This window comes from Mustelus asterias, chromosome 9 (assembly GCF_964213995.1).
Source record: "Mustelus asterias chromosome 9, sMusAst1.hap1.1, whole genome shotgun sequence".
NCBI classification, from domain to species: Eukaryota; Metazoa; Chordata; class Chondrichthyes; order Carcharhiniformes; family Triakidae; genus Mustelus; species Mustelus asterias.
Window position 1 is genome coordinate 132,164,377 of NC_135809.1, and position 23,183 is coordinate 132,187,559.

The 23,183-nt window shown below is 48.4% G+C and overlaps 1 protein-coding gene across 1 annotated transcript in view; it reads right to left on the reverse strand.

Annotated features, from left to right (window-relative positions):
- Nucleotides 1-19,577, reverse strand: part of LOC144499290 (low-density lipoprotein receptor-related protein 4-like) — a 230,616-nt gene extending 211,039 nt beyond the window's left edge. The window contains exon 1 of the mRNA XM_078221406.1: nucleotides 19,256-19,577. Coding sequence (XP_078077532.1) covers nucleotides 19,256-19,577 — 322 coding nt within the window. The remainder of the gene's footprint in view (nucleotides 1-19,255) is intronic.
- Between the last annotated feature and the right edge of the window lie 3,606 nt (nucleotides 19,578-23,183).

A 23,183-nucleotide genomic window follows, 5' to 3' on the forward strand; every position in this document is an offset into this window, starting at 1 on the left:
CGCTTCCCCGCCAGGTAATGGCGCCAGTGTCTGACTGCCTCCTCAATGGCCTGAGCCTCCTTCTCCACCGCTGAGTGCCGAATTTCGGGGCCTTGAAGGGTGCGGGAAAAGAACGCGACGGGCCTGCCTGCCTGGTTTAGTGTGGCGGCTAGGGCGAAATCAGATGCATCACTCTCCACCTGGAAAGGGATGGATTCATCCACCGCGTGCATCGTGGCTTTCGAGATGTCGCTTTTCAAAGCCTTGAAGGCCAATTGGGCCTCCGGCGTAAGTGGGAAGGTCGTGGACTTGATGAGCGGACAAGCTTTGTCCACGTAGTTGGGGACCCACTGCGCATAGTACGAAAAGAATCCGAGGCATCTCCTCAGTGCTTTCGTGCTAGCGGGCAAGGGAAGTTCAGTAAGGGGGCGCATACGGTCTGGATCAGGGCCAATGACCCCGTTTTCCACCACGTATCCGAGGATGGCTAACCTGCGCGTACGGAATACGCACTTCTCCCTGTTATAGGTCAGGTTCAGGCGAGATGCAGTGCGCAGAAAGTGTTGGAGATTCGTGTCGTGGTCCTGCTGGTCATGGCCGCAGATGGTGACGTTATCCAGGTACGGGAAGGTAGCCCGCAACCCGTTCTGGTCCACCATTCGGTCCATAGCACGCTGGAAGACCATTGGTGACACCAAATGGAACCCTGAGGAATTGGTATAGACGACCATCCGCCTCAAAAGCCGTGTATTGTCGGTCCTCTGGGCGGATGGGGAGTTGATGGTAGGCGGACTTAAGGTCTATGGTAGAGAACACTCGGTACTGCACAATTTGATTGACCATATCAGAAATGCGTGGGAGAGGATACGCATCCAGCTGCGTATAACGATTAATGGTCTGACTGTAGTCGATGACCATCCGAGGTTTGTTCCCGCTTTTGACTACCACGACCTGCGCTCTCCACGGACTAGCACTGGCCTGTATGATCCCTTCCTTGAGGAGCCGCTGAACCTCAGATCTAATAAAGATCCGGTCCTCAGCGCTGTAACGCCTACTTTTAGTAGCGATGGGCTTGCAGCCTGGTACCAGATTCTTAAAGAGGGATGGTGTAGTGATTTTCAGAGTGGAAAGATTGCATGCGGGGCGCTTTGGGCAATTTGGAGGCTGCGGCTGATTCCCTACTGCCAGTGAAGGGAGTGGCCCACCGTACTGTAGGATCACACTCTTCATGTGGACCATAAAATTTAGTCCGAGGAGAATTGGCGCACAAAGGTGAGGTAACACAAGGAGCCTGTATTGCTCGTAAATTGTGCCCTGTACCTCAAGAGTTACCAGACATCGTCCTTGGATCGGTACAGACCGGGACCGTGATGCCATGGAAATTGTCTGCTTGGCAGGGAGAACCCGGAGTCCACACCTTTTAGCAGTTTCAGGGTGTATGAAACTTTCGGTGCTCCCACTGTCAAACAGACAATTCACAGTTCGACCATTTACCTTTATATCCATCATGGAATTCTCAAGCCTGTGGTGCTTAGTCTGGTCCAGGGAGATCGACGCCACCGTTGGCCCCTGGGCGTCACTGCATGCCGCCGATGTTGATGCTGAGGACCCCTGCTGGTCGCTCCTAGTCGTCGTGGACCATGATGGCCGCCCCCATGAATCGCACGTGGGCGAGGGCGCCAAACGCAGCGACTCCTGGTGGTCTTCCTCCTCCTCCGTCAGCCACGATGGCGCTGTCCTGGGTTCGCACGTGGTCGGACCTCGTGGGTACTGCGACGCCGAAGGAGATTGTCTCCGTTCTGGAGGGTTACAAGCTGCACTGCCGTTTTTAGACTTCGACCTGCAGACTTTACCGTAGTGGCCTTTTTTACCGCACTGGCTGCAGATAGCCGTTCTTGCCGGACACTGTTGCCGTGGATGCTTGGCCCCACCACAAAAATAGCATCGCTGGCCACCTGGAGCTGCCGCCGTCGTCGGATCGATCTGGGAGCGCGGGTTAGCGGGGCGAGGAGGGAGCTGAGCTTGCTCCTGCCACGTTGACTGCACGTGGTCCTCGGGGTACAGAGCCAAGCTTTTCGACGCCGCTTCCAGCATCTCAGCCATCTCCATTGCTTGGGTCAAGTCGAGGTTCCCCTTTTCCAGCAATTTAAGCCTGATGTACGAGGACCCTACCCCTGCTACGAACGCGTCTCGGGCGAGGTCGTACATATATTGTTCGGCTGATACGTCTTTACAATCGCAACCCCTGGCAAGCTGCAGGAGCTCATTGGCGTAGTCCTCCATGGTTTCGCCCGACTGCCGACGTCGTGTAGCGAGGAGGTAACGAGCGTGTATCTCGTTGGGTGGTTTCGTGTATCGTTTCTTCAGGAGCTCGACGGCCCTCGGGTAAGTGGGAGCCGCACGAATCGCGAGATAAATCGTGTCGCTTACCCTTGCATGGAGGACTTGGAGTTTGTCACTGTCTGTAGTGATAGCTACAGAGGCAGCCAGGTAGTCTTCGAAACACTTCCACCAGTGGTCGAAGGTGTTAGCGGCACCGACCGCACGTGGGTCCAGCGCCAGACGATCTGGTTTTAAGATCTGTTCCATACTCTTTTTTTTGTACAGCTAAGAGTTTTCTGTTACACAATAAAATTGATGCGCGACAATCAAGCACGTGGAACCAAGGCTTCGATATTGAAGGCTTTTATTGTGTAACAATGGAACTACTAACACGAATACACCAGTTCAGACTGAAGGGGTCCTGCCGGAGCAGGGGGTCTTATACCTCGCCACCGGAGGCGGGGCCCCACTGGAATGTGCCATGATAACACTTATAACAGGTAAACACCCAAACCCAACAACATTGTACAACCCCCACAGTAACAACACCCTAGCCCAACAGTAACATAATAACAACCCCCAGTGGTAACCAACGATGGTTCACCACAACGAGACCACCCAACGAGATACACGCTCGTTACCTCCTCGCTACACGACGTCGGCAGTCGGGCGAAACCATGGAGGACTACGCCAATGAGCTCTTGCAGCTTGCCAGGGGTTGCGATTGTAAAGATGTGTCAGCAGAGCAATATATGTACGACCTCGCCCGAGATGCGTTCGTAGCAGGGGTAGGGTCCTCGTACATCCGCCCTAAGTTACTAGAGAAAGGGAACCTCAACTTGACCCAAGCGATGGAGATGGCTGAGATGCTGGAGGCAGCGTCGAAAAGCTTGGCTCTGTACCCCGAAGACCACGTGGAGACAACGTGGCAAGAGCAAGCACAAATCCCTCCTCGCCCCACGGGCTCGTGCTCCCATATCGATCCGACGGCGGCGGCAGCTCCAGGCGGCCAGCGATGCTATTTTTGCGGCGGGGCCACGCATTCACGGCAACAGTGTCCTGCAAAAACGGCAATCTGCAGCCAGTGCGGTAAAAAGGGCCACTATGCTAAAGTTTGCAGGTCGAAGCCCAAAAACGGCAGTGCAGCCTGTGACCCTCCAGAACGGAGACAATCTCCTTCGGCGTCGCAGTACCCACGAGATCCGACCACGTGCGAATCCAGGACGGCGCCATCGTGGCTGACGGAGGAGGAGGAAGACCACCAGGAGTCGCTACGTTTGGCGCCCTCGCCCACGTGCGATTCATGGGGGCGGCCATCATGGTCAACGACGACTAGGAGCGACCAGCAGGGGTCCTCAGCATCAACCTCGGCTGCATGCAGTGACGCCCAGGGGCCAACGGTGGCGTCGATCTCTCTGGACCAGACAAAGCACCACAGGCTTGATAATTCCATGATGAACATCAAGGTAAATGGTCGTACTGTGTATTATCTGTTTGACAGTGGGAGCACCGAGAGTTTTATTCACCCTGACACTGCAAAAAGGTGTGGACTCCGGGTTCTACCTGCCAAACAGACAATTTCCATGGCATCACGGTCCCGGTCTGTACCGATCCAAGGACGGTGTATGGTAACCCTAGAGGTACAGGGCACAATTTACGAGCAATACAGGCTCCTTGTGTTACTGCACCTTTGTGCGCCAATTCTCCTCGGACTAAATTTTATGGTCCACATGAAGAGTGTGATCCTACAGTACGGCGGGCCACTCCCTTCACTGGCAGTAGGGAATCAGCCGCAGCCTCCAAATTGCCCAAAGTGCCCCGCATGCAATCTTTCCACACTAAAAATCACCACACCTTCTTTATTTAAGAATCTGGTACCAGGCTGCAAGCCCATCGCTACTAAGAGTAGGCGTTACAGCGCTGAAGACCGGACCTTTATCAGATCTGAGGTTCAGCGGCTCCTCAAGGAAGGGATCATACAGGCCAGTGCTAGTCCGTGGAGAGCGCAGGTCGTGGTGGTTAAAAGCGGGAACAAACCTCGGATGGTCATCGACTACAGTCAGACCATTAACCGTTATACGCAGCTGGATGCGTATCCTCTCCCGCGCATTTCTGATATGGTCAATCAGATTGCGCAGTACCGGGTGTTCTCTACCATAGACCTTAAGTCCGCCTACCATCAACTCCCCATCCGCCCAGAGGACCGACAATACACGGCTTTTGAGGCGGATGGTCGTCTATACCATTTTCTCAGGGTTCCATTTGGTGTCACCAATGGGGTCTCGGTCTTCCAGCGTGCTATGGACCGAATGGTGGACCAGAACGGGTTGCGGGCTACCTTCCCGTACCTGGATAACGTCACCATCTGCGGCCGTGACCAGCAGGACCATGACACGAATCTCCAACACTTTCTGCGCACTGCATCTCGCCTGAATCTGACCTATAACAGGGAGAAGTGCGTATTCCGTACGCGCAGGTTAGCTATCCTTGGATACGTGGTGGAAAACGGGGTCATTGGCCCTGATCCAGACCGTATGCGCCCCCTGACTGAACTTCCCTTGCCCGCTAGCACAAAAGCACTGAGGAGATGCCTCGGCTTCTTTTCGTATTATGCGCAGTGGGTCTCCAACTACGCGGACAAAGCTCGTCCGCTCATCAAGTCCACTACCTTCCCACTCACGCCGGAGGCCCAATTGGCCTTCAAGGCTTTGAAAAGCGACATTGCGAAAGCAACGATGCACGCGATGGATGAATCCATCCCTTTCCAGGTGGAAAGTGATGCATCTGATTTTGCCCTAGCCGCCACACTAAACCAGGCAGGCAGGCCCGTCGCGTTCTTTTCCCGCACCCTTCAAGGCCCCGAAATTCGGCACTCAGCGGTGGAGAAGGAGGCTCAGGCCATTGTGGAGGCCGTCAGACACTGGCGCCATTACCTGGCGGGGAAGCGGTTCACCCTGATCACGGATCAACGATCCGTGGCGTTTATGTTCAGCAACACGCAGAGGGGCAAGATCAAGAACGATAAGATCTTGCGGTGGAGAATTGAGCTCTCCACCTATAATTACGATATTATGTATCGTCCAGGGAAGCTCAATGAGCCCTTGGATGCCCTCTCGCGCGGAACATGCGCCATCATGCAGGAGGACCGCTTGAAGGCCCTCCACAATGACCTGTGCCATCCTGGAGTCACCCGACTCTACCACTTCGTAAAAGCCCGCAACCTGCCCTACTCGGTGGAGGATGTCAGGTCAGTGACGAGAAGCTGTCGGATTTGCGCGGAATGCAAACCACACTTTTATCGACCGGACCGGGCACAATTGGTCAAGGCCACTCGCCCCTTCGAGAGGCTGAGTGTGGATTTTAAGGGCCCCCTTCCCTCAACGGACCGGAATGTCTATTTTCTCAATATAATAGATGAGTACTCCCGGTTCCCGTTTGTTGTCCCCTGTGCGGACACGTCGACTGCCACAGTGATTAAGGCATTCAGTGATCTTTTTACCCTGTTCGGGTACCCCTGCTACATACATTGCGACAGGGGCTCGTCGTTCATGAGTAACGACTTGAGGCAATTCCTGCTCTCATACGGGATTGCCTCTAGTAGAACCACGAGCTACAACCCTAGGGGTAACGGACAGGTGGAGAGGGAGAATGCTACAGTCTGGAAGGCTGTCCTACTGGCGCTGAAATCCAGGGGCCTTCCAGTCTCCCGTTGGCAGGAGGTCCTTCCAAATGCGCTTCATTCCATCCGCTCCCTCCTGTGTACGGCAACCAATGCTACTCCCCACGAGAGGATGTTCTCATTCCCTCGGAAGTCGTCCTCGGGGATCTCCTTACCAGCCTGGTTGACGTACCCAGGACCCGTCCTTCTGCGGCGACATGTGAGGGCCCGCAGGTCCGACCCCTTGGTCGAACCGGTCCAACTCCTCCACGCCAACCCTCAGTATGCCTATGTGGCATATCCTGACGGGCGAGAGGACACAGTCTCCATTCGAGACCTGGCGCCCGCAGGGGACGTAGCAACTCCTGTCGCTCCCATACCCCCTGTCACGAATCCCCTATCACTCATTTCTTCCCCAGACGTGGCGCGGTCAGCACCGGGACCAGTGCAGAACAGTTATACTCCCATGTACAGCTTGCCTGAGACTCGGAGATCGGCGCCACCACAGAAGGTTCCAGGATCCCCTGCACCATCGCCTCACCAGGGTCAACCGGCCCGGGAGTCCTCGAGGGGACAGCCGGACGCTGTTTTGGAGAGAACGCCACCGCAAGCACCTGCTCCGGTGTCGCAACCGGTGTTGAGGAGATCACAGCGACGGTGCGGTCCTCCAGACCGTCTGGACTTGTGAATTTTGTACATATATGACCTGTATTCGCACCCCGCCGGCCTTTGTTTTTAAAGGAGGGGTGAATGTGGTGAACCATCGTTGGTTACCACTGGGGGTTGTTCCTATGTTACTGTTGGGTTAGGGTGTTGCCACTGTGGGGGTTGTATAATGTTGTTGGGTTAGGGTGTTTACCTGTGGTAAATGTTGTTATGGCACATCCCGGTCGGGCCCCGCCTCCTGGGGAGAGGTATAAGACCCTCTGCTCCGGCGGGACCCCTCCAGTCTGAACTAGTGTACTCGTGTTAGTTAGTTCCATTGTTTGCTAATAAAAGCCTTCAATAGCTGAAGCCTTGTTCCACGTGCTTGATTGTCGCGCATCAGAGAGACAGAGAGAGAGATAGAGAGACAGAGAAACAGGCAGCGAGAGAGAGCGAGAGACAGCAACAGAGACAGCGAGAAGGTGGGAGACAAGAGTGTGAGAGACAGTGAGAGAGAAAGCGAGAGGGAGCGACAGAGAGTGAGTCACAGAGAGAGTGGGAGAAAGACTGAGACAGAGAGAGAGAGAGAGTGAGAGAGACAGTCAAAATAACCGTATCCAAACAGTAATAGTGAGACAGACTTTTCCCCAGGATGAGTAAAGAGCAAGAGCAGGGACCGTAGACAGACGGTGAGGTTTTCACTCATTCCAAACCCAGTTAAATCCAGCCCAGAATATCCGAGTGTTGCCGAGAGAGAGGCAAAACGGTCACAATTGTCCACCACAGTATTTTTCATTCATTGTACTCATCACTTAATGCTTTTTCAGGAAGGAAATCTGCCATCCTTATCTGATCTGGCCTCTATGTGACTCCAGAGCCACAACAACATGGTTAGCTCTTACTACCCTCTGAGATGGCCTTAAGTCAGTTCCAGGGCAACTACGATGGGCAATAAATGCTGGCCTTACCAGCGATGCCCACATCAGACTTTTGAATGGTCCTATCACAGATTAAGCTGATCTTTCTCTTCACCCTATCAGTAACTGCAACACTATATTGTGCACCCCCCTCCTTTCCTTCTCCCCCATATAAGGAAATCATAGAATCCCTCGTGCAGAAGGAGGCCATTCGGCCCATCGAGTCTGCACCAACTACTATCCCACCCAGTCCCTATCCCCGTAACCCCATGTATTTACCGTCCTAATCCCCCTGACACTAAGGGGCAATTTAGCACGGCCAAACCACCTAACCTGCACATCTTTGTACTGTGGGAGGAAACTGGAGCACCCGGGGGAAACCCACACAGACACGGGGAGAACGTGCAGACTCCGCACAGACAGTGACCCAAGCCAGCAATCTAACCCTGGTCCCTGGCGCTGTGAGGCAGCAGTGCTAACTCTATGAACAGTATGTTTTGGCTGTATAGTGCGAAAGAAGCAATACTTTTCACTGTATACCAATACAAGTGACAATAATAAATCAATCGATCAATCCAATCCATGAATGTGACACAGGCAGTTCTTGATATAGCTCCAGCACAGTGGCACAGTGGTTAACACTGCTGCCTCACAGTGCCAGGGACCCGGGTTCAATTCCGGTCTTGGGTCACTGTCTGTGCGGAGTCCGCACATTCTTCCCGTGTCTGCATGGGTTTCCTCCGGGTGCTCCGGTTTCCTCCCACTGTCCAAAGATGTGTGGGTTAGGTGGATTGGCCATGCTAACTTGCTCATGAGTGTTGGGGAGATTGGCTGAGGTGAATGTGTGGGTTGTGGGAATGGGGCCTGGGTGGGATTGTGGTCGGTGCAGACTCAATGGGCCGAATGGCCTCCTTCTGCACTGTAGAGATTCTATGAAAAGAAATCCGCTGACAGATTCTCAACAATTATTTTCATAAATTGTTTTAAAGTTATTGAGGTGACAAGTCGCTCGCTTGCTGACGGGGATGATAGGCAGACAATCTGACAGAGCTGTAACACAAATCCCCCCCACCCCCCTCCCATTCCAGCAACACAAGGGGATTAAAATGGGAATGCTGAACTGGCATTCGGCAACATTCAGTAATCAATGACACACATCCCTCTGCTTCCCGACAAAAGAAAGGAAGTCTATTTGAGATACACTCGTTAACGACTGCCTTTCTTTTGTGCAGTCAGTCCATGCTGGAAAAAAAAAGTCAGTTTAAGAAGGGATTGAACCACAAGGAGGACAGAACATCCTCGCTTCTGCCAGGCCCTTTGTTCCACACTCTTTTTAGCTCGCACAAGAGTCGCCTGCACAAAGACATCCAGCTCTTTAAAATTCATTGATAAATCTTTTCCATGCTCCAGCTTGATCTATGTTCATTGTGAAAGGGGGGGATAGTAAGAAGGAAGTGACTCCACTGCTAATTAAACACATTGGTTTGGTTGTAGTTTAGAGAAAAGGATACTGCGTGAAGTACCCAGGCCAGATTGTGTGTTTTTTAAACAGGTCGCACCGTTTTCTTTATCTCGTCTGCTAATTAAACACCAACTCGGTCCGGATGCAGTCTGAAGGAGGGGGAACGGGAAGCAAGGAGGGAGGAAAGAAAGAATTTGAATTTATATTGCACCTTTCATGACCGCAGCAAGCCCACAAGTGCTTTACAGCCAATTAAGACCCGTCAAGGAAAGTGTAGCTCCTGTTTAAAATGTCAGAAACACTGCAGCAAATTTGCACACAGCCGGATTCTACAGGAATTCTATCATGTTCCCAGGTGCTAAAGACTCAGAGATGCGAGTAGCTGTCACCGAACCAAAGCCGTGGAATATTGGACTCAATAAAGGTTGGATTGGTTGGAATATTGGGATGAATAAATGTTGGATTGATTGGAATATTGGGGTGGATGAAGGCTGGATTGATTGGGCCATTGCTCTGAATGAAGGCTGGGCTGGTTGTATCGTGACTTTATTTTATTTGCCAGCAATGCATAAATTAAAAATTAAACAAAATAATTTTCAGTTATCTTTGCTAACGTATTGAAAGCTTACTGAAGTCGAGAAGTCCACCATGTGCAAAGCACAAGTCAGGAGTGTGATGGAATACTCTCCACTTGCCTGGATTGGTGCAGCTCCAACAACACTCAAACTATGACCCTTGTTCTGGCCTCCCCCACCATCGGGAACATTCTTTCTGAATCTACCCTGTCTAACCCTGTTAGAATTTTATAAGTTTCTATGAGATCCCCTCTCACTCTTCTAAACTCCAGTGAATATAATCTTAACCTACTTAGTCTCTCCTCATATGACAGACCTGCCATCCCAGGAATCAGTCTGGTAAACCTTCGCTGTACTCCCTCTATAGCGAGGACATCCTTCCTCAGATAAAGACACCAAAACTGCACACAATACTCCAGGTGTGGCCTCACCAACACCCTATACAAATGCAATAAAACATTTCTATTCCTATACTCAAATTCTCTCGCTATGAAGGCCAACATGCCATTTGCCTTCTTTACTGCCTGTTGTACCTGCGCGCTTACTTTCAGCAACTGATGCACGAGGACTCCAAGGTCTTGTTGAGTATCCGCCTCTCTCAATTGACACCCATTCAAGTAATAATCTGCCTTCCTATTATTGCTGCCAAAGTGGATAATCCATATTATATTGCATCTGTCATGCAGATGCCCTCACACTCAGCCTGTCCAAATCACACTGAAGCATCTCTGCATTCTCCTCACAGCTCACTCTCCCCACCCAACTTTGTATCATCTGCAAATTTGGAGAGAATACATTTAGTTCCCGCTTCCAAATCATTAATAAGATATGGAATTTAGAGCCAGTCTTAGTAGAAACATAGAAACATAAAAAAACTACAGCACAATACAGGCCCTTTAGCCCACAAAGTTGTGCCGAACATGTCCCTACCTTAGCGATTACTAGGCTTACCTATAACCCTCTATCTTACTAAGTTCCATGTACTTATCTAAAAGTCTCTTAAAAGACCCTATCGAATCCGCCTCCACCACCATTGCTGGCAGCCCATTCCACGCACCCACCACCCTCTGAGTGAAAAACTTACCCCTGACATCTCCCCAGCACCTTAAACCTGTGTCCTCTTGTGGCAACCATTTCAGCCCTAGGAAAAAGCCTCTGACTGTCCACTCGATCAATACCTCTTATACATCTCTATCAGGTCATCTCTTATCCTTCGTCTCTCCAAGGAGAAAAGGCCGAGCTCACTCAACCTATCCTCATAAGGCATGCCACCTAATCCAGGCAACATCCTTGTAAATCTCCTCTGCACCCTTTCTATGGCTTCCACATCCTTCCTGTAATGAGGCAACCAGAACTGGTAATGGTGACCGTGAGAACTACCATCAACCCTCATAAAAACATATCTTGTTCACTGTCTTTTAGGGAAGGAAATCCATTGTCCTTACCCAGTCTGGCCTACATGTGACTCCAAAACACCCCAATGTGTGACCCTTAACTGTCCTCTGACATGGCCATAACAAGCCAATCAGCTCAAAGACAATTAGGGATGGGCAACAAATCATAGAAATTATAGAAACCCTACAGTACAGAAAGGGGCCATTTGGCCCATCGAGTCTGCACCGACCACAATCCCACCCAGGCCCTACCCCCATATCCCTACATATTTTACCCACTAATCCCTCTAACCTACGCATCTCGGGACACTAAGGGGCAATTTAAGCATAGCCAATCAACCTAACCCGCACATCTTTGGAATGTGGGAGGAAACCGGAGCACCCGGAGGAAACCCACGCAGACACGAGGAGAATGTGCAAACTCCACACAGACAATGACCCAAGCCAAGAATCAAACCCAGGTCCCTGGAGCTGTGAAGCAGCAGTGCTAATCACTGTGCTACCGTGCCACCCACTGGCCTTGTTGGTGACGGCTACATCCCATGAAAGAATAAATAAAAAGACTGCTCCAATATCGATGGCTGTATATTCAGTTGCCTAGACCCCAAGCACTGAACCTTCCTGCCCACAGCTCTCCACAATACCTGTCTCCTGTAAGACATGGCGGGAATCACCATGGGTGGGCCATTGAACTCAGAGAGGCAGCCAAAAGCCCATTGACTTTGTGCGGGAATTTCTGACAGCATTGGAAAATCCCGGTGGGCCAATACACACTGCCTTTGAGTCACATGATGCAACATACAAATACTGCAATATCACATGACAACCCCTCACTGTCTTTGGAAATGTTTAAATGGATCACCAGAATGTAAGGAGATTCTTATTTATTCAACTGTAGCGGTTAAATAAATCCTCTGCTCGAAACTCACATCCCTCTACGTCTCCACTGGAAGTTCCTGCTGCTTTTATACCTTATTTAGCAGCAACATCCATATATGGCATGAGAAGATCCCATAAACTTAAATTAAAATAGATTGCAAAGAGAGTTGTGACCCCTTCAATCTCAATCTCCAATGATGCAATCAGTAATCATTATTTAGGCAAAACACAAAAATCAAAAATGGACAGAAAGCACCAACGGAATCTTGAAGCTCAATCATCCTTTGGAACTATTTGACTTTGGGTGGGATCTTACGGCCTCACTCGGGCAAGAGCGTAAAATCCCACCCAAGGCCAACCGAGATTTCCGTTTTGGGAACCTCGCCCAACCCGATTCCAGGGCGGTCGAGGTGGTAGGGTTTCGGCGTTTGTGTTCTAAACAGAACCTTGAGGCTCCCCATCTGCCAGGACGCAGTGTTGAGAGTTGCTGAGCAGAGGGAGGTTGACGGCAGGGAGACAGGGGACTTGCTCGAATGCACTGTTCAATGCTCACTTAGTGAAATTCTGCGAGGAACGTGAAGCAGGAGCAGAAAGTCTGCTCTAATTGCCCATAATTGCATTGACCTCAAAGGCTGGAAGTTGTAAATATTGTAAATATTCAAACATGAGTGTCATAAATTTTTTGAGTAAATGTAAATGTTCATCAAGAGCAGATAAGATCTGTAGAATTTCCAAGTTATAAAGTTATTTAAATCCCCTGCTCTTTAAACTGAAAAAATAAACAACCTTCCTTCGTGGGATTTGATAAAGATCCATGCTTGCAGTTTCAATAGACATTTGTTGACATAACCCTAAGTGCTATCATTATAGCTTGATTACTTCCACAATCTATCATTGTCATGTGAGGAGGTGGGACTGTAAGTTCACAGTTTGATTGGCAGCTCCAAGAGGCTATTAAAGGATTAGCTACATTTAATGTGGATTTATGAATACAAATGCTTGTTTTCATAAGGGATTGAGTACTCAAATGTAATGAATGGAATTTTATGAATTATAGCTTTTTATATACAGTGAAGTCTGTAATAAATACTTAGAACTGTATTTCATTTCATCTGAGTATGGCTCCTGAGGTCTGTCCATGATAGATACTGGATGAGTTGGCATGGGGGGTGTAAAGGCAAAGGATAATGGATGGGAGGCAGGGGTTGGCATGATTTGGCATTAAATTGATTTTGGGCTATAAGCGATCACAGGAATGAGTGGGGGTCATGGATTTTGCACTAAATTGGCATGCGCCTGTAAGACGCCATGGGGATGAGTGAAAGCTATAGACTGGCATCAACTGGCATGAGTTTGGTATAGGGGATATAAGGAACCATGGGAATGGATTGGCATGAAGGGTATAAGCGGGGTAAAAGGGACCATTGGGGGGTGAGTGGTGTGGCATGGGTTGGCATGGATGGGTGGGGGGTTTGATCATGTGTGAGTGTTGGGGGCTGGAGACAAAGTCCAGAGAACCAAGACAGACTTCCTCATCAGCTGGCAGCATCTGTGACCACCTCCAATCTATGTCCCTGGTGGGTGTGTACTGAAGCCAGGCCCACCCACACCCTCGCGGAACAAAGATCCCGTCAGTCAGGGCATCCTTCCTCCCAGGATGGGCGCAACGTGGTGTGAAATCTCCCGACTCTGCACACCCACCTCGGACATGGAAATCCAGGGCACAGTCTTCAGTGGTGAGAGAGTGCCACCAACCTAGCAACAGCTGACGCACCAAGTGTGGGAGCTGAACAGAAACTTGTCTACGTGTGAACACCATCTGTCTTCATAAACCCTGTTTCCGCCTAAGTACTGGCAAAGGTTAGTTACAGAGACAAGGAGCAGCTCTGAGGAATCTGCTAGCCAAGGTGCTCGAGTCTGGCATTAATCTCTGAATCAGAGGGAAGTTACCAAGATCTGCGCACGGGCGGTACGGTGGCACAGTGGTTAGTACTGCTGCCTCGGCGCCAGGGGCCCGGGTTCAAATCAGGCCTCGGGTTACTGTCTGTGTGGAGTTTGCATGTTCTCTGTGTGGGTTTCCTCCGGGTGCTCCGGTTTCCTCCCACACTCCAAAGATGTGTGGGTTAGGTTGATGGGCCATGATAAATTGCTGCTTAGTATCAGGGTGATTAGCAGGGTAAATAGGTGAAGTTATGGGGATAGGGCCTGGGTGGGATTGTTGTTGGTGCAGATTCGATGGGCCGAATGGCTTCTTTCTGCTCTATAGGGATTCTGCGATTCTATGATCTGCGCCATGGCAACACCTGTCACGTCACGTTTGAGACAATGTTTGTCAGGGGAACAATCCCGTGACTTATTTTGACATTTTTCTGAAGCATCCTCATCAAAGACCTGAGAAACTACGTTGCATTGTGCAGCAGGATTGGAAAAGAAATCTACCAGCCAGGAGGTCAGGACACAAACGGAGTGTTCAGTGTGGGTTTATTACATGCTTCCAAGTAGAAGGTACATCACTTCTGTGGTTAAGACACTCACCATATCCATTTCAGAGGCTTACATGGATAATTACAGCACAGCTCTCTGCCTGAGGTGCCCTGAAGCAGATTGATTTCACCTCCCTGGGGAACTTTTACAGATCCGTTTTGGGCAGCAACAAGAAAGCGATGGAATTCAAATTACATCAACACAGCCTGGGTCTGTATTGTCTCCGTGTGGGTCTCTCCAACCCCCTCAGCCACGTACAGAAAACAAAACATATTTCTAATCTACCTTTCATGATCAATGAGCAACCAAAGCCCCTCATGGCCAGTGAAGCACTGTTCAAGTACAGTCATTGTTGCAACATTGAGAAACATGACAACCAAATTATGGACATCACGGGCGGAACTCTCCGGCCACGCTGGCCTAAAAGCCAGATATTCCCCACCCAACTGTCAATAGGCCTTCACACTGTCTGCAAAACGCCTGCTAAACTTCAGTGGCGGGAGGGATGGGAGAATTTGGCCCAGGTTCTTTCACTGTTTCTGGGTCAAACTAACAAGGGGAGGTGATGGCTTAGTGGTATGTTGGCTGGACTATTAATCCAGAAACTGAGTTAATGTTCTGGGGACCTGGGTTCGAATCCCGCCACGGCAAGTAGTGGAATTTGAATTCAATAAGAAATATCTGGAATTAAGAATCTACTGATGACCATTGTCGATTGGTTCACTAATGTCCTTTAAGGAAGGAAATCTGCCATCCTTACCTGGTCTGGCCTATATGGGACTCCAGAGCCACAGCAATGTGGTTGACTCTCAACTGCCCTCGGGCAATTAGGAATGGGCAACAAATGCTGGCCAGCCGGCGACGCCCATGTCCCACAAAGGAATAAAGAAAAAATGCTGCAACTCCCTCCCTAAGTGTAGGGCAGTGTTTCAAAATTCACAGATGACACTAAGATGAGTGGCAGAGCATAGTGTGCGGAGGATGCTGAAAGTCTGCAAAGGGATATGGATAGTCTACGTGAGTGGGCAAGGGTCTGGCAGATGGAGTACAATGTTGGTAAATGTGAGGTCATCCATTTTGGTAGGAACAACAACAAAATGGACTATCATTTAAGTGGTAAAAAATTGCAGCATGCTGCTGTGCAGAGGGATCTGGGTGTCCTTGTGCAGGAATCACAAGGAGTTGGTTTGCAGGTGCAGCAGGTAGTTAAGAAGGCAAATGGAATTTTGTCCTTCATTGCCAGGGGGATGGAGTTTAAAAACAGCACGGTTATGTGATAGCTGTATAAAGTGCTGGTGAGGCCACACTGGGAGTACTGTGTACAGTTTTGGTCTCCTTACTTGAGAAAGGATATACTGGCATTGGAGGGGGTGCAGAGGAGATTCACTAGGTTGATTCCGGAGTTGAGAGGGTTGGCTTATGAGGAGAGACTGAGTAGACTGGGGCTATACTCACTGGAATTCAGAAGAATGAAGGGAGATCTGATAGAAATATATAAGATTATGAAGGGAATAGATAAGATAGAAGCAGGGAGGTTGTTTCCACTGGCGGGTGAAACTAGAACTAGGGGGCATGGCCTCAAAATAAGGGGAAGCAGATTTAGGACTGAGTTGAGGAGGAACTTCTTCACACAAAGGGTTGTGAATCTGTGGAATTCCCTGCCTAATGAAGCAATTGAGGCTACCTCATTGAATGTTTTTAAGGCAAGGATAGATAAATTTTTGAACAGTAAAGGAATTAAGGGTAATGGTGAACGGGCGGGTAAGTGGAGCTGAGCCCACGAAAAGATCAGCCATGATCTTATTGAATGGCGGAGCAGGCTCGAGGGGCCAGATGGCCTACTCCTGCTCCTAGTTCTTATATTCTTACAGCACTGTGAATGTACCTACACCACTGTGATTCAAGAAGGTAGCTAACCACCCCCTTCTCAAGAGGCATCGAGGGCAATAAATGCTCACTTAGCTAGTGACCTCCACATCCCCTGAATAACTTTTAAAAAGCCCCTCACAAATAATAATCTGACAATGACTATATTCAGTGAAGTTTAGTGAAATAAATTTGAAATGCCACTCCCTCAACACTGAGAAGCATAGTTTATGTTTATGATTTTTTATAAATCATGTTATAAATCGTGAGCAACTGTCTCAATGTCGCATCGTCACAGCAATTGTTCTTTTCTGAAGTAGGAACTTGCACTTGGACAACACCTTGGGCAGTTGGAGGCAATCCAAAGGCATGTTACTATTGACACGGAGATCCCAGTGTCAGGAGGAAATGTGTGTCGCCGGGTGAGGGGCGGGCCTTCCGGAACAAGGTCAGCGACCAATCAAGTGGCTGCACTCAGTGCTGACTAAAGGGGTTACTCCCCCATCTGTACCCCAAAGGGTACAATTTCTAACACGATCGGGCCAGGTCATTGAGTGTATTTAAGACAGAGATAGATAGGTTCTTGATTGTTAAGGGGACCAAAGATTACGGGGAAAGGCAGGAGAATGGGCTTGAGAAACTTATCAGGCATGATTGAATGGTGAAGGAGACATGATGATGGGCTGAATGGTCTTAATCTGCTCCTATATCTTATGGTCTTAATAACCGGCTCAGGAGCATTTGCAGCTGGAGATTTGCAAACACTACCAGGTACATGGGACAATAAGACAAGCCATTCTAGTATGAAAGAAGCTTCTTAGTCAGTGCACTGTTGAGGTCGTTTTGGTTCAGTTCACAGTGTACGTACAGTCATCTTTACTGTTTGTACCAGAACAGCCGGGCCAACAGCCTGATGATGGATTACTTAAGACAGTGACATATCTTTCGCTGCTTCATAAAGGAAACAAACTTGTTGAGTTTTAAGACCATTTGTTTTAATTAACTGATAGCACCTTCCCACAAAATTCACACCATGAATATTTCATCAGCCCCTTGATATACCCACCAAAGACCATAAAATTATCAACTTCATTCTAATTTAGTTCCTTGAGAAGGCCTGAGATGACAAACTGTCGAGGTTTACAGGCGTAGCTTGGAATTGGGTCAGCTTTTTTATTAAATTATTTAGCAGCATGTTAAAAACGACCTGGAATCGAAAGATGGATTCTACATTATTCAAAATTTCCTGATGGATTTTCACTGCAGAGCAGGTGACAGAAACACAGCAATGCTCATTAATACCTTACGTGTTTAATATATCAATAATATGGGAAAGACAGACGGCCGTTCCACAGAAATTACATTATTGATAATTGCATTTTTTACCATGATGAATGAATAACTGAAAAATGTTGGAATTAACAATTAAAAGTACAGGCCAAATAAAATAAAGATATTATTTGTCTGCAGCACTCAAGTCTATCACTGGAATTCTCCACCAAAGAACAAACAAAGAACAATACAGCACAGGAACAGGCCCTTCGGCCCTCCAAGCCCGCGCCGCTCCCTGGTCCAAACTAGACCATTCTTTTGTATCCCTCCATTCCCACTCCATTCATATGGCTGTCTAGATAAGTCTTAAACGTTCCCAGTGCGTCCGCCTCCACCACCTTGCCTGGCAGCGCATTCCAGGCCCCCACCACCCTCTGTGTAAAGTATGTCCGTCTGATATCTATCCACCATTCACACCAGTGGGATTCTCCAGTCCCACCGGCAGCGCACCTCCGCACGTGGGTTTCCCGCAGGCTTGGGGTGACGTCAACAGAAATTCCCATTGTCAGCGGCGGGAGCAGAGAATCCCGCCGCTAGCAAACAACACACCACCTCCCGTCGGCAGGAATCACGCGGCTGGAAGGTCGGAGAATCTCACCCTGTGTTCGTCATTTGTAGGGAGAAGTGCCCCAGGTGGCTGAAGGTCAAAGCACCATAATAGCACTGAACAAAAGCTCAACTCTGGCCCGGCAACCCCTGAGAAGAGACAACTAGAGTCATCGAGTTTTATAGCATAAATAAGACCCCTTGTCCGATCATGTCCACGCTGGCCATCAAGCACCTATCAATTCTAATCCCATTTTCCAGCACTCGGTCCGTAGCCTTGTATACCCTGGCATTTCGAGTGTGCATCTAAATGCTTCTTAAATGTTGTGAGGGTTCCCGCCTCTACTGCCCTTTCAGGCAGTGAGTTCCAGTTTCCTACCGCCCTCTGGGTAAAACCATTCTCCCTCAAACCCTCTCTAAATCTCCTGCCCCTTACCTTAAATCTATGCCACCCTAGTTATTGATCCCCCTACTAAGGGGAACAAGTGTCTTCCTATCTCTCCTCTCTATGTCCCTCTTAATTCTGTACACCTCGATCATGTCCTTCCTCAAACTTCTCTGCTTTAAGGAAAACAACCCCAGCCTAACCAGCCTCTCTTTAAGCTGAAATGTTCCAGCCCAGGCAACATCCTGGTGAATCTCCTCTGCACCCTCTCCAGTGCAATCACATCCTTCCTATAGTGTGAAGGCCAGAAATGCACACAGTACTCCAGCTGTGGCCTCACCAGCATTTTATACCAAGCTGTAGGACCACTTATCATCTCTTTGTGGCGTTCTTGATGTATTGGATATGATGCAATTACAAATTTAGATTCCAAAACTATTCTTGATGATATAGAACACACTGTAATCCAAATCCACAGGAAAATAGCTAACTAAAGAATGCATTGCTAAAATAATAATTAAAACATCAGAGACACGGAAATCGAGAAACAACAAAGAAAGAACAAAAGAAAATTACAGCACAGGAACAGGCCCTTTGGCCCTCCAAGCCTGAACTGGCCATGTTGCCCGAAAAACTAAAGCCCCCTATCCTTCTGGAATCCCTCGATTCCCATCCAATTCATCGAGAAAGAAAGAGCAAGGGAGAAAGAGAGAAACCACTACAACAAGTGAACTCAACTCCAGCATTTAACCCAAATGAGGCCCGAATGGGGAACAGTGATTAATTTTCAGGAAGTTTATCAGTAACTTACTGCAGCCATCTTCATCACTGTGGTCTCCACAATCATTGTCTCCGTCACATTGCCACTGGGCGGGTATACAGGTACATTCACCAAAGGCACTCACTGCGCATGTGAAATGATTCCGGCCGCAGGAACATCCGGTGCTTCCTGATCCTGTCACCCCTGCACACACACACAAATAATCCTGGTGAGTACAACGGAAGATCATCCAGAGATAAAACTGCAGTAAAATACCACAATCGCCCAGCAATACATTCAGGACCTTTGGTGTATTACAATTACAGCCTGGGTTGAATACCAAAACAAACTGATTTTTACAGGATGTTTCCATTTTGTAATCATTGTGTAGGTCCTAATAAGAATCAAGTTCTTTTCTTTCTTTTTTTATTTATTAGTGTCACAAGTAGGCTTACATTAACACTGCAATGAAAATCCCCTAGTCCGGCGCCTGTTCGGGTACATTGAGAGAGAATTTAGCACGGCCAATGCGCCTAACCAGCACATCTTTCGGACTGTGGGAGGAAACCGGAGCACCCGGAGGAAACCCACGCAGACACGGGGAGAACGTGCAGACTCCACACAGACAGTGACCCAAGTCGGGAATCGAACCCAGGTCCCCTGGCGCTGAGAGGCAGCAGTGCTAACCACTCTGCCACCTTGCCCGCACCATGCTGCCCGATACCAGTTAAAAAATAAACCTTCCCATTTTCAAAGCACGTGCGTATAAGAATGAAATCTAGTCACCCAGCAGCAAGCATCAATAACCAAAATAACCAAATGTAGCTTTACGTTAATGCAATAAACCTCATTGCAGCAAGGTCCAAAGAAAGGAAGTCATTAGAGTAATTAGAATCTTCACATTGTGGTTTTCTCGCAACTCACGCTGGTACAGAAGAGGTCAAATTACATTCAATGGTGTTACCATCATTGAATCCCCCACGGTCAACATCCTTGGGGTTACCATTGGCCAGAAACTCAACTGGACTCACCACACAAACACAGTGGCTACAAGAGCAAGTCAGAGGCTAGGAATACTGTGGCGAGTAACTCACCTCCTGACTCCCCAAAGCCTATCCACCATCTACAAGGCACAAGTCAGGGGTGTGATGGAATATTCCCCACTTGCCTGGATAAGTGCAGCTCTAACAACACTCAAAAAGCTTAACACCATCCAAGTCAAAGTATCCCGCTCGGTTGGCACCACATCTACAAACATCCACTCCCTCCGCCACCGACGCTCAGTAGCAGCAGTGTGTACTATCTACAAGATGCACTGCAGCAATTCACCAAAGATCCAGTGATCCAAGAAGGCAGCTCACCACCACCTTCTCAAGGGCAACTAGGGATGGGCAATAAATGCTGGCCAGCCAGCGACGCCCATGTCCCACGAATTAATAAAAAATAACTGTTGTGGAAATCCAGGAAAATTCAGAAACAAGACTGCTTTCTGAAACAAAGACTTTTCTGGTTTCTGGATAGCTGCCTCCAATTGTGCAATTTCTCTCAACTAGTCACAGGATACCTGCCTCACAGAGCCAACAAGTCCGCTCAAAATCTCTCCTTAAATATCCTTTTCTCCTTCTCATCTCCACTCCAAGGTCCTCAGAACCTCTTTGAAATCAACTTTCCCAAAATATAAACATCTTTCATGTTTTCCTATTGCCTCCCCTTTCGGGTCAAATAACATTTAATCACCTCCCCTTGTTTACTCATGAAATCTTTGAAAGCTGTAAAAATCCCTTACTCCCATTTGAAATTGAATAGCCGAGAAGCCAAGTCCCTATCTGTCCCCTAATGCAGTAGAAACGGGTGAGAGCTCCAAGTTTTGAGGTGTCCAGATCACCAACAACCTGTCCTGGTCCCCCCACGCCGACACTACAGTTAAAAAAGCTCATCAATGCCTCTACTTTCTCAGGAGACTACAGAAATTTGGCATGTCCATTACGACTCTCACCAACCTTTACAGATGCACCATAGAAACCTTTCTTTCTGGTTGTATCACAGCTTGGTATGGCTCCTGCTCTGCCCAAGACCGCAAGGAACTACAAAAGGTCATGAATATAGCCCAATCGATCACGCAAACCAGCCTCCCATCCATTGACTCTGTCTCGGCAAAGCAGCCAGCATAAGTAAGGACCCCATGCACCCCGGACATTCTCTCTTCCACCTTCTTCCGTCGGGAAAAAGATACAAAAGTCTGAGGTCACGGACCAACTGACTCAAGAACAGCTTCTTCCCTGCTGCTGTCAGACTTTTGAATAGACCTACCTTGCATGAAGTTGATCTTTCTCTACACCCTAGCTATGACTGTAACACTACATTCTGCACTCTCTCCTTTCCTTCTCTATGAACGGTATGTTTTCCCTGTATAGCGCGCAAGAAACAATACTTTTCACTGTATGTTAATACATGTGACAATAATAAATCAAATCAAATCAAATCAAATCAAATCAAATGCAAATTTCAAACCTAACCTATTTACTTATAAATTCACCTAACTATGGTCCCTTATTACAAATGCATGCCTTTAGCACCTTGACCCCTTTTATCTCTCAACTCTCCCAGACAGGTTAGCTCTATTGACCTTAACTCAGCTTAATTAAATCAGTTACACACACAAGCACACACACCCACGCACACAGATGCACACACACACTCACAGACACACACACACACTCACACTCACAGACACACACACACACTCAGACACACACTCACAGACACACGCACACACACTCACAGACACACACACACACACTCACAGACACACACACATGCACACACACACACTCAGACACACACACACTCAGACACACACTCACAGACACACGCACACACACTCACATACACACACACACACACACTCACAGACACACACATACACACATTCACAGACACACACACACACTCACAGACACACACATACACACACATACACACGCTCACAGACACACACGCTCACAGACACACTCACACACATTTTGTTTTTAATCCATCCTCACAATCGTTTAAATTTCCCAAGCAGCAGAAACTACCTTTCAGCATCAGCCCTACCAACTCACTTCTGAATTTTGTATGTTTCAATGAGATAATTTATCATTCTTCTAAAATCCAGAGATTAAAGACTCAATTTACTCAGCTTCCCATCACAGGAAAACCTTCTCATCCCAGCGACCGGGTTTAGTGAACCTTTGCTGCACTGCCTCTAATGCCAGTATATCCTTTACTGAGTGTGGAAACAGATGTGATCTCCATTTAGAACCCTGTAGCAAAACTTCTTTCATCCTGCACTCCTATATCCATGTAGTTAAGGCTAACATGCCATTTGCCTTCCCAATTGCTTGCTCGACTTGATATTACAAGATATTTTACCTTGCCTGTCGACAGAAGGAGAGAGGATGTTGACAGTAAGTCAGCAGTCACTACAAGGAAAGCGTTGCTCAAAATCTGGAAAAGTGTTATAGACCTGTCTTGTTTTTCCAGGCTTTTTCATTTTGTCTCCGTGGGTAGAATTTTATGGGTTCGTTTGCTCTCGTCAAAGTCAATGGAGTTTTGACCGGCATGGCGCATTTTCTGTCCCTTTGACGGGGTGTAAAATTCCGCCCCATATCACCATCCGATTCATCCACATCAGTTAAAAATATCAAATTGGATTCAAGTTAAGATTTACGAGGCCGTATTGTTGAAGGTCATTGTGCCATTAAAGAAAATGCAACAGATGTATAAATCCGCAGTTACATTTTCCAAGCTACCTGATTGGCAGGAAATTAAAACATTAAAACATTTCTGGTGGATAGTTTCACTTTCATAGACTAGAATCATAGAATCCCTGCAGTGCAGAAGGAGGGCATTGGCCCATCGAGTCTGCACCGACCACAATCCCACCCAGGCCCTATCCCTGTAACCCCACATATATCCCCCTGACACTGAGGAGTAC